At 42.8% G+C, this 12,546-nt stretch overlaps 1 protein-coding gene across 1 annotated transcript; it reads right to left on the bottom strand.

Annotated features, from left to right (window-relative positions):
• Positions 1 to 4,602: 4,602 nt before the first annotated feature.
• LOC8053451 (G patch domain-containing protein 1) lies at positions 4,603 to 12,398 on the bottom strand. The gene is made up of 16 exons (XM_029974330.3): positions 12,197 to 12,398; positions 11,917 to 12,045; positions 11,000 to 11,085; positions 10,749 to 10,906; positions 9,899 to 10,259; positions 8,927 to 9,056; positions 8,530 to 8,736; positions 8,211 to 8,432; positions 7,851 to 8,026; positions 7,646 to 7,773; positions 7,401 to 7,531; positions 7,024 to 7,100; positions 6,513 to 6,951; positions 5,629 to 5,711; positions 5,067 to 5,209; positions 4,603 to 4,721 (listed from the first exon to the last, which is right to left on the bottom strand). Exons 1-16 carry the CDS (start codon positions 12,255 to 12,257, stop codon positions 4,694 to 4,696), a joined length of 2,559 nt encoding a protein of 852 aa, XP_029830190.2. The 5' UTR covers positions 12,258 to 12,398; the 3' UTR covers positions 4,603 to 4,693.
• Between the last annotated feature and the right edge of the window lie 148 nt (positions 12,399 to 12,546).

Here is a 12,546-nt window from a genome sequence, read left to right as displayed (position 1 = left end):
CTGACCTGAGATTGTATTGCATACGAGCCACTAAAACTCCCTACTGTTGTTATAAAGCAGGAAGGAAAGGTGATTGCACATGCTAAGTAAGGAACTTCATGCAAATAATATTTGATTTTTTAATAAACAGTAAGTAAAAATAAAACAATAGAAATTCGTTTCCAGCCCTTTTCTCCTATAATAAAATATACAAAACCAACAACTGTGGCCTCGGGACAACACGCTGCGTCATCCAGGCAACGTGATACGTCAGACACGTAGGGGTTACCGAGGGGCTGTGGTTATCGTGCATCTTTATCACAAGTCTCTATTTTATTTACTAATATCAGAAGCGTTGTCAGAAACCGCACCGAAATTTCTTCTGCTATTGATTCTTGCTCTGCCGATATTGTCGTGTTAACAGAGACATGGCTTAACAGTAACATTCGTGAAAATGAAATATTCGATTTGTCCAATCAATTTCATTTCTACAGACGAGATAGGGAAACGAGGCAAGGTGGTGGTGTACTAATAGCGATTAAAAAGGAATTTGAGTCATTCGCACTTCATATTGCGTCATGCTTAGAGATTATATGGGTGTCTGTAAAACTAGCTCATTGTAGAATGGTTGTCGGGGTTTGCTATCGCCCCCCGAATGATTCCTCTACCTTTGTTACTGAGCTCTATGATGCCATAAACATCGTTATCACACGGTACCCAACATCCCCTGTATTCTTGCTGGGTGATTTTAATTATCCAGGAATCAAATGGTCAACGTCCCCCCCTTCACTAAATTCGTCCTCGTCTGTTTGCCAGGAATTTATCGAGTTATGTTCAAACTTTCACTTTACACAGATTATTTCCGAACCAACCAGAGTTACACCGACAAGTGCGAACCTGTTAGATTTGGTATTAACTACTTGTCCCGAGTTATGCTCAGAAGTAACATACATGCCGAAAATAAGTGATCACTCTCTACTAAATTTTTCTGTGACTATTCCTGTAAAAAAGTTTTCTAATAGAACTAAAGTGATACGTAATTATCCTAATGCTGACTTTAACCAAATCAATGATGAACTGTTTTTATTTCTACAAGCGTTTCTAAACGGGTTCGAAGCACGCTCAGTTGAATATAATTGGAAGCTTCTAAAAACGAAGATGACAGAGCTTGCTAACCGTTTTATTCCAGTTCGTGTAATCTGTTATAATCCGCAAGCACCATGGTATAATTCATTTATCAGGCGCCTTTCCAATAAAAAAAAATGCATGTATAGAAGTGCAAAAACGTCTAGTGACCAACATCGATGGTCTCTATATCGTACCTCGGCTGATGATTATAATTCTGCAGTCAAATCGGCGAAGGAAAATTTTCTAACCAACACATTACCAAATATGTTGCTGAACAATCCAAGAAAATTTTGGAATGTAGTGAACCCGGCTGATAGTTCGCGAATTGTACTAACGAATTTGGACGGTGAACCAATTGATGACAAACAGTGTTCAGATACGCTTAACAACGTGTTTTCCAGCGCTTTTTCGTGTGTTTTTTCTGACGTTTTGCCTTCATTTAGTAACCCTGAGTATTTACCCATGTATCCTGTGCAGATTGAGACTGATGGTGTTGCCAAAATTATTGACTCTCTCAAACCTTTCTCCTCCTCTGGTGTTGACTGTATTACTCCCATGTTCCTAAAAAACACGAAAGCCTATACCTCTGTTGCCCTCGCTAAAATTTTTCAGCAATCCCTCAATTCTGGTGAGCTCCCGCAGGACTGGAAAATAGGGAGGGTGGTTCCCGTGCACAAATCTGGCGACAAGCACTCACCCTACAACTACAGACCCATATCAATCACTAGCGTTCCTTGCAAAATTCTAGAACACATACTTTTCTCCCATATCGCGAACTATCTGGAATCAAATTCTTTTTTTCACCGCGCACAGCACGGCTTTCGCAAATCTTTTTCGTGCGAGACACAACTGGCTTTATTCACCCATAAGTTGCAATCTATACTCGATAACCGATCATCCGCCGACTGTATATATCTGGATTTCGCGAAAGCATTTGATAAGGTATCTCACCAGCTCCTGCTACTAAAACTAAAAAAAAATAGGTATTGATATTAACATACTAAAATGGCTTGAATGCTTTCTCACACATCGTCAGCAATTTGTAACCGCGAATGAAGTCAGCTCTCTCCTTCACCCTGTAATATCTGGCGTACCCCAAGGTACTGTACTTGGGCCATTACTTTTCCTTGTCTATATTAACAATCTACCAAACTGTGTATCATCTTCGATTCATCTATTCGCAGATGATTGTGTTCTTTACCGGGAAATAACCTCTATCAATGACGTGCATGCACTTCAATCTGATATTGACGCTATCACTTCTTGGTGCAAAACGTGGCATATGACACTAAATGTTAACAAGTGCAAATTCATGCGAATCTCTCGTTGTTCCGCTAACTTACCTTCATATCACCTTGATAGTAGTCTACTCGAAATTGTCGAATCATACAAGTATCTAGGCGTCCATATTACTTCTAATCTTAGCTGGCAAATTCACATCGACTCCATTACTAACAAGGCTAACCGTATGCTTGGGTACCTAAAACGCAACTTTTACTCGGCCCCTACTTCTATTAAATTACTGTTCTACAAAACAAATGTGCGCTCACAACTAGAATATGCTTCAGCGATATGGGATCCTGGCATCGGAACTCTCGTTAATCAGTTGGAAATGATTCAAAATAACTCGGTTCGATTTATATATTCTAACTACCAACGAGCTGCTAGCGTATCCTCCATGAAATCTAACCTAGGTCTTTCTTCCCTAGCGTCACGACGCAAAAACGCACGACTTTGTTTGTTTCATAAAATTTTCCACCACACCACTTTACGCGGTGAACTGTTAACATCACCTTCATACATGTCGTCACGGATGGATCACCCACATAAAGTAGGAGTCATTTCATGCAACACTAATTCCTTTTTTTATTCCTTCATCCCACGTACGTCTAGTGACTGGAACCACCTTCCCTCTCTGATAGCCACTATTACTAATTATGATTTGTTTCAATCTGCCTTAAAAAATATATCTGATTGATTATTTAACTGTATTAGTAGAAGACGTTGTGTTTGCCGGTTTCAGGCTAGTGGACTATATAGTATCAAAGTGTATTAATCATTTGTAACCATTGTTTTTTTTATTTTCTTTCGTGTATGCTTTCCCAATTATTATTCCATTTTACTTATTGTATTTCCTGTACCACTCCCCTCTATAATGCTTCATGCCTTGAGGGTATTTATAAATAAATAAATAAATAAATAAATTATCTGCCATAAACTGGGTTAGCAAGTGCCCATGTCATAAAATCTCTAAACATCTCAATGACTACTTCATTTGTTAGCTGCCAAAGCTGAAAAGGGGCCACTCGTTAGGCCATGGATGGCTAGTAACATGTGTGCCAAGATTTGTCACTTTTATGCATCACCTGTATGAATACAGAGTGAGACCTTGCTCGGTGGGATGCAAATCTTGCATATGCTTTCCAGCTCTGAAACATTTTATGTCAAAAGTAACCTGGTTTCCTGAAACACTACAGGAGCGACATAAGATGGTCATACTGGATGGCCAGGTTGGACATTTACATGTACATTTTAATAGTTCACGGAAGTGGCGTAATGGTGTCTGATTGGTGGAGCCAATTGCCTCCATCAATCGAACACCATTACATCACTTTTGTGACCTTTTAAAAGATGTAAATGTCCCCAACCTAGCCATCCTGCTGCCTTCATGTACAGCTGTGAAGAATATGGGCATGAACAGACAGTCAAGCTTCTGTGCACAGCAAGCCAAGCCCTGAAGCAGCTTGGGTGCATCCCAGTTAGAAAGATTACATCTTGAGCAGAAAGATTACACTGTAGTTTGAGCAGTGCAACCCAGATAGAATGTTCACGCTTGTGCTGTTTGGCATTATTTATAGAGTCCTCCGACTGACATAGTGCTAGTGATCACAGGAACAAACAATCTAACTATGTGACAGAGAAGCAAGTACAGCAGAATTTTTCAGGAGAGTTTCATTATATCAGTACCTTACATGCCTATACTAGTGTTTACAAATAAACTTTACTGCACTATATTCATATCTTCACTATTATTATTCTACTAGAGAGATGTTCTACATATCCCAGGTGCAGATGAACAGCCCTACACATAAAAAAATTAAAGATGGGGAAACACCCTACTGAAGATCTCGTAAAGCCAAAATTGTGCTTTCATATAAATAAGGAAGTGTAGCCCTACACTGATCAAGATGACAGTTGCTGCTCACTCTTGAATAGGTGTCCATCTTCACCTCCTGGTCTACTCTCCCAACTGAGCAGGTGACTGATTATAAAGTGGTCAGGCCAATCAATGGGAGACTGATATAAGTAAGGAAGTGTAGCCTTGCACTGATCGAAATGACAGTTGCTTTCGACTCTCGAATAGGTGTCCATCTTCACCTCCTAATCTACTCTTCCAACTAAGCAGGTGACTGATTATAAAGCAGTCAGGCCAACCAATGGGAGACTACTCCCATACAAACTTCCCCAAGAAAGTATTTAGTAGTACAACACATGTGCAAAGACGTCCTCAATTAAGAGGTGATCTGTATTGACATCATTATTTACAAATGGAAGTTTCATCAGCAGGTGGGACATCCTTTCAGAATCAGAGGTGCTTTCTGAGTTTGTTCAATCTAGAAAAAGAAATGCACTGTGGTTAAAGGCTGACAAACAACCAGAAACGAGAGAACCCTCCCGCAATGGCTCCTTTCCATTCGAGAAATAGTGAGACCCCCCTCCATCCTGTGGAGAGTGGCTTAAAGGCTCCCTCCTATCGGGAGAGGAGGGGGAAGAGCACGAGAGGGAATGGAGAGAAGGAAACTGGGAACCGGTTTTCTTCCCGGCAAAAGATGATTTTGTATGTCGACCCTTAAACTGCTGAAGAATAAAAATGCAGGAATATTTTCACATGCTGCATGCACATGCTATGCACAGGTATTTTAAGCTTTCCTAACATTAAAAGTATGGCAGAAACATACCTCGAAATAATGTCTTTGCACGACGGTTGGGTGTGGCACTCTTCATCTGTGTAATCACTACTGTCATCACTGCTGCTGTCAGATTTAGATGCCTTGTTCTTTGAATGCTTCTTGCTATGTTTCTTGTGCTTTTTTTGCTTCGACTGAGTGCAGAAGGAAGATGCATAATAAGTGCTCTACTCAGGACAACCCCTATTATTAGTGCCAAGATGTTTCGGTGGTGCCCTCTTATGGTTTCCATTTGTGACATCGCGACCAGGATGTCTCGCCGTGATGTCACCAGCTCTAATCCTCGCTACTTAACATTAGTTATGAACTACAAGTTCGATGGTGTGTTTAAAAAGCAGAATGGAAGCTTGGAGTCATCACATTCTTAAACCAATCCACAGCCAAAGATGACAGTCTGTTATTTTTCTTATTTCCGTCGATGGAAGAAAAAATGAATCCAAATAAATGTCATAGTGGGCGTTTGGCCAATCGCTAATGCCAACCACAGTCACATTTTTGGCAATATACCATACTATGGTCAAAAGGTGTGTTGCAAAATATGGGCCTTACTTACCTTGTGTTTCTTATGCTTCTTGTCTGCCTTAGAGGTATGGCTCTTTTTCTTCTGCTTTTTAGAATGATGGCCCTTAGGTGGTTCTTTAAAAGAACATGAAAATGCATGGTCCACAATAAGTGAAATGTACCACATGGTGAAAGAAGAGCAAGCGTGTGAAGTGCTATATGGTCTTTATGCATTTGGGTAGCAGCACACAGTGACTGATAAACAGAGCCGGAAAGTACAGATGCTAAAAACAGATTTTTATAATAACTTTGTGTTGAAATTTTCTTGCACAAATAATACTGTGCTGCTCAGTGCTATAGCATTCATCAGATGAATGCTATAGCACAGGGTCTCAGAGATACTCCAGGAGTACCCCGATACATGTTGAGTTCGGCTAGTTGCAGTAGCCAAGCCCAACAGTTAAATCTTTATGTCTGCATCTACGAAGTGACACAGCCATTGATCTATTAGATCGAAAGCAGTAGAGTTGCAGTGCCAAGCCACATGGCACAAGTACAGGTTGTTGAAAACAAGCTGTCATGTGTGGTCAAGAAACTGGAAATCTAGATTTTGGCAGCAAACAGGAAGAGCAACCATTTACAGGGTCTGAGTTGATAATAACTTTCACTATACCAATCGGGCAAACGGCCGCTTTTCAGCCATTACCAAATTACTGGTGTATAGAGGACACCTGAAAAAGTTGAGAAAGATATCCTTGAATTCAGTTCTACCTGACAGACACAATCCATACAAGAGCCCAGAAGTTGGTTTACTTCCCAACTCACCAAGGGCTTTGGTCAAGATAGGTGCACATCTTTTGAGTCAAGTACATTTAGCTTGGGGGAAAACATGCCTATATACTGAAAACACTTAAATTACAGGCAAATGACATTCACCTGACTGTGTCTGAGCTGCGGAGGACACTCCAGTAGGCGGCAAGCGAGGACCATAGAGGTTGCTTACATCCGAGCCGCACTGACTGGGCTCGCCTCCCATTTTTGCTCCGGCAGCCTTGTGTTCCTCCAGCAGAGACTTGGGGTGCAGTTCTTCTACCGGCACAGCAGGTGGCCTTTGGTTAAGCCGCTCAAAGTCCAAGTTCGCAAACACCCCCATTGCAGGACGCAGGGGCCTTTTCACTGCCTGCTCCATACTGATTGCACTGCTCTGCATATTTGGTCTGCTCGTTTTGGTTTCTTCCGACACTTTTTGAGCATTGGATTCCGTCGTGTTTTCCTCATCTTCGCCTTCCGATGATGATTCTGAGAATATTGACTTGAAAACAGACAGTGGAGGACGTTCCTCTGTTGGCTCTGTGCCATCCTCCTCACCATCATCCTAGAGATTAGAGTAATGTGTAAATTTGCAACACGCCCCCAAATGATAATGAAGCTCCTTTTTCCCACTTGCCTCTTCCATTGCAGCATCTCTGTTTTCACCAGCTGGTTGTACCCTAGACAAGGATGGTTTTTCTGACTGATGATCACCTGGAGAACAGGTTAACAGCCTTAAGAACAAATTATTTGGAGAACTGCAGTACATGAGCACCATAGAAAAAAACAAAAAAACTCATAGTATATTAACATGTATACAACAGTGAAACAATAATGATAAAAAAAGGAAGAAGTGTTGTCTCACTTTCATCTTTGGCCTTAAACTGTAATCTGGAGCCCAAATTAACAGCACGATTAAAATAAGGGATGTGCTGCATTCGGCTATTTATATTGGTGGTGCCAAGAAGGCATGTATTTGAAAACGACCGAAGACTGCAAATAAAAGTTTCATACCATAGGACTTGTCAACTTCTACAGTAGATTCCGAAGCTTCCTCAGCACTACCCTCTGTATGGGGCACATTCAGGAAATTGAAAACTGAGTATTTGTCCATTTTGACCGTGGCAAGGCCTACTTTTTCACAACTGCAAAGAATACGGAGACCTTTGGCAAGGGACAACTGCAGTGCTTAATCAGTCAGATACTGCAGCTTTGCAAAAATTTGAGCAGCGAGGTATTTCAATAGTCTTTAGACTTACTTGGGATAAGGATTAGGCACGTTAAATCGTCGGCAGAGAAGATCGGCTGGGTGCCACTCGAACTCCTCGTGTGTTAGTTTCCCAAACATCCCCAGATGCGCTGCTTTGGCAGCATCCTCTGTTTCTTCCTGGAAATGGAAAAAGAACCGTGTGAAAGCGCAAGGCAAGCTTGCCAAGAGAGCAGGAAAGTAGTCGGTAGACGCACTGCCTTGTCGACGGTGACATCCACACTGTCGTCGTCTTTTAGTGTCCTGGTGGAGACGAACCGAGAACCCAGACTCTGAGTGGGCTGACAGATCATTGCTGCCCGCTGGAACTCCTTGCACTCCCTCTCTTTCTCCCATTCAGTCATGTGAAGAGGCTGCATTGCAGGGAAGAGCTCTGCAAAAGGATGAAATTGCTTTTATGAACTGAGAGATCTGCCGATTCCCGGTCTGCATCCCAAAGGGCCTGAAACTGACAGATCTGTGACAGGACCAAGCGGCACTAACGCTCAGCTATGTGCTAGGTAGACAGATGTGGGCAAACAGTTTAACGAAAGATAGAACCGTGAGGACAGGCTTACCAATTCTTTTGGAGCTGAGAAGGGATAGGTATTGCTCAAATCGCTTCTGCTTGGCTTCATCCCTAGCAAAAGGTTTGGTGGGTCCTGCTGGGGAATCGGAAAGCTCTGTGTGCGTTGCACTCTCATCTTTGGCAGCTTCTTTAGCTTGCCCACTACTGCCTCCTTGCTTGATGTTTTCAAGCCTTGCTTTGTCAGCTGGTGATATCAAGTCAAATATGGAACCTGGCAAGATCACATGGAGAAATAGTACTTTCAGTTTTATACACTAGTCTGTCAAAATGTGCACTGAAGGAAACTGATAGACTGCAGAAACTTGCACCTGAATGCTCTTTTCTGTCTTCTTTGTAGAGGTTAGCTTTGGGCTCCTCGAAACGTCGGCGCTCCTTCTTAGGACCATGATGAAATGGTTCAAAGTCTGCAGGAATCTGTGGAGGTGGATAGTGCTTCCTGACTGTGGGTGGGTCCTTGGCCAGATGGAAGCCTTCCAGTGTCTTTGTGATGTGATGAAGGCTCTTTCCTCTTCCCTCTGAAATGAAGTTAGTGTTTGTAGACACAGTAAAATATAGACTTTAAACAGAATCTATTCAAAGTTTTGCAGACTATTTGATTTTTCAACAAGTCTTTTACATCTTGGTTTCTGCATTTTGCTTTGGCACAAAATGAAAACCAAGAACAGTATTTCAGAACTGACAAGACAGAAGTCGGGGTAGTCGTACCATGAATAGACAGAGTTGTTTTGCGGGGCTTGTCTTCCAATTCATCTCCCAGTGTAAAGTCATACTGCGACATATCTTCACGAGCATAGATGTCACCATCTTCTTCTTCAAATGCTCCAACCCCAAATGCCTACGAGCAAATAATGGCACTGAGATCATTGCACAGAATAGGTCAGGTCGGACTCTAGCTATTTGGCACTTGCCCATCCAGCAGCCCCATCACTTGATGGGATGTTCCTAGGCAGGGATAGCATGACGATTATCCACCCATTTAATGTCTGCTGAGCCTGATATATACAGTGTGTCCCCCACAAAAATATTTACAGGGTTTCTTTCACCGCAAAAATAAACTATGCATCACCGAATGCTCATTTTCCGCCCGAATGTGGCACCAGCGGTCCGAACCAGATGCCAGAGTTTGAGAACTATCTGTTACCCCATTCAAAATTTAGGGGGACACCTTGTGCATGATGAAGACAGCACTCATCTACCGTATTTACTCGCGTATAGGTCGACCTGTTTTTCAAAAATCGCCTCATCAAAACTGGGGGGTCGACCAATACGCGAATCCCGGTATTATATTTTTCAACTTTTTTTTTTTTTCGGGGGTCCCGAAGTTAGGGGGTCGACCTATACGACGTATCGACCAATATGCGAGTAAATACGGTAACCCTCACCGCATTCTTTTTCTTACAGTATGAGCGATTTAAATTTAATCCCCCTGTATAATGTTACAAGCATTGAGAAAACAAGAGGATTCAATACATTTCACCTTCGTGGCACGCATTCCTCACACCAAAAGTCAGACAAGCACTGTTCATACATAAAAACTGCAGTCTGTCACAACGGGTGCAGTTGCCTGTGTACCATGACATAAAAGCTCGACATCCATTGGGGTATTTGCACAATGACGGGCAGACTGAAGGAAAGTCTATTATGCTCAAAATGTGCAACATGAAAAAAGGCACCCACCTGTCCAGAAATAGCTAGCTTGCGTTTTCCTTTTTCCAAGTGCCCCTTTGTTGTGGTGGGCTGATCCAGGTCGATTGGGGCCGCAAGTACCGAATGCTTGTCCAAAGCTACATAGCCAATGCCGTGGAGGTTGTTCTTGGGTGCATAAATAATATTATCTATGTCACTGGGTGCAAACAAGTGGAGCTCTGCACGTTCATCTTCTTCATCGGACGATTCTGCACTAGGTGGCAGCGCACAGCCGTAGACCCTAGCACTGTTTTGTTCTCTCTGTTTCTTGTCTTTCCTTGTGAGACGTGGTCCGATTCCCTGGCCCTGTCGCCAGCCCATGCAATTGAGGAGCTTTACACCGATGCTCTGGCTGTAAAACGCCAATTTTAGAAATAAGGAACGGGTGTTTAATGTAGGCTTTGTCTGGAAGACATTTAGAGTAAAATACAAACATTGAAATAGACTATACTTTCCCTTAGTGGATGTGTAAGCTCATACTATGAATATCACATGCAATAAACATGTCATTTAAATGGTAAGTAAGAGTAATATGTTCAGAAGATTTTAATGTGAAACTTAGTAACAATTGTACTGAGACTTCATACTTTGCACAGATCTTACCCAAGTGTTTTGTGAGCAAATCAAGAAAGCATGTAAATACTCCCTATGCACATGTTTATATTTACTTTATATTTTTCATCCCTACTGCACTGCAGTGTCAGGTTCCCACAATGTACACACCACAAAGCCTCTGCGTCATCACTTTGGCTTTTAGTGGTAAAAAATTAGTAACCGCAGTACCAGCTTTGAAAACAACACCCGAACCAACCTACACTGTTAACAAAGAAAAGAGTATTACCTGACTGGTTTGAAAAGGTTTTTCAAGGGAGGTGATCCTGGGATTGGGCCCACATTCATTCTAGGTGGCTCACGGACGCGTTTCTTCTGCTCCGCAAAGTCAACAAAGTCCTCCTTGACTTGTATCTTCCTTGGTGCAATCCCAAACTCGCCCAGGTCCTTTAAACATAAGAAGTGGATTCACAGTCAATCTCCACACGGCAGACTTTGCGGTGTTTCCAATGGCAAGCAGATAGTGCTCACGATGCTTACCTCTTCATCCATAAAATCTTCCGGTTGCAATGGTACATTATCGGATTTGTTGGACTTGGAAGATTTAAATGTGGCTGGCGTCCATCCTAAGAATGCATGGATAAACAAAACACGGGGATCTTTCATGTTTGTCACTTCCACACAGCCAAACACAATGCAATGCACTGACACCGATTGGTACACCAATGGCAATTTTCATAGAATGTGCTGCCCCGCCCTATAATTTTTTGCATTTTAGAGTGAGCACGTAGCAACAGCTTAAAGTTCAAGTGGCACCGTATTCTACACGACAGGCGGCATCGACACAAGCCGACTCGTCGGAAAGAAATAAAATGACTGTCTCCATCCTCAAGACTATAGGAATCGGGAATCTTACGTGTTTTGCTAGACTCAAAGTTTGCAATTTTGATCTCACAAACCCACCTGTGGGTCCCTTGAAGGAACAGAAACCGCACCATGTCTTCTTCCCCCCCCCCCCCCCCCCCCCCCCCCCCCCCCCCTCTCGCCAACTATCTTTCTTGGAAATATGACTCGCATCAGTCAAGAAAAGGTCACAATTTTTAGGGTTGGGCAGGACTCGACCCCATTTCTCCAAATGTTAATCGCACTCGAGCCAGGTTTGGACCTGGCTACTCGAGTTCGGATTGAGCTCGGACTTCGTGTATAAAACAAAACAGGCAGTCTTTTTGACCGGTCGTGTTTCTGCGACAGTCTAGCGCTGGACCGAACTTGGAAATTCCCCATCCCAACAGGACTCTACGTTGGGATGTGCCACAGCGAGGCAAGAACTCGTGTGGTGGGAGCGATTTCTAAAGGCGCGAGATCGCAGACGCAGCCTTCACGACACCCCCATACGAAGATGAAAGTAAGTCATGTAACACAGATACAGACACGGCCTGCCTTTACCGTCGCATTACCTTCTTTCGTGCCGACGGTGTTGTAGAAACCTGCGGAAAAGCCACCCGTGAAGGCCCCATGGAAACGCCGCCTCCCTTGAGCGTCCCTGACTGTGAGGTCAGGCTGGAATTTTTTCCTGGGAATTTCATCTGCGGAAGACCAACACCAGTTTAATGTTAACCGCCTGTGAGAGCACTGACGTGTGGACTGAAAAGAAAAGGACATCAAGCTACAGCAAGGATAATGCCGCTGCGTTCCTAAGGAGGTTCGAATTCCTTCCAGCAATACGAATCAACGTGCCTTGGTCTAACTCCTCCAATGGTGTTCCAAGGAACACATGATCAGGTTGCGCATCGTCCATGATACTTTAATTTCTAGGCATTTACAAGCCCACTGCAGTAGAGAATACAGAAAACTGAAGCTCAAAATAAACAACGCGCAACCACATTAAGCAGCCAACGCTTGCGCGCGTCCATGTTGGCACATTGTGTCCAGACCTATCGACTTTTCACGTTTATATCAGTGTTTACGTCGCACTCCCGAGTCAAATATGTTGTTGTATTTAATATAAACATTGATACAGTTGCAATAGAAATATTTTATCCATAGTGTTTTTAATTAACTTTTCTTTTTAAGTACGGCACTGCGCC

This window comes from Ixodes scapularis, unplaced genomic scaffold (assembly GCF_016920785.2).
Source record: "Ixodes scapularis isolate PalLabHiFi unplaced genomic scaffold, ASM1692078v2 PGA_scaffold9__187_contigs__length_104089568, whole genome shotgun sequence".
In the NCBI taxonomy this organism is placed as follows: domain Eukaryota; kingdom Metazoa; phylum Arthropoda; class Arachnida; order Ixodida; family Ixodidae; genus Ixodes; species Ixodes scapularis.
The sequence above is the reverse complement of the archived record's forward strand: the minus strand, read 5'-3'. Positions and strand labels throughout refer to the sequence as shown.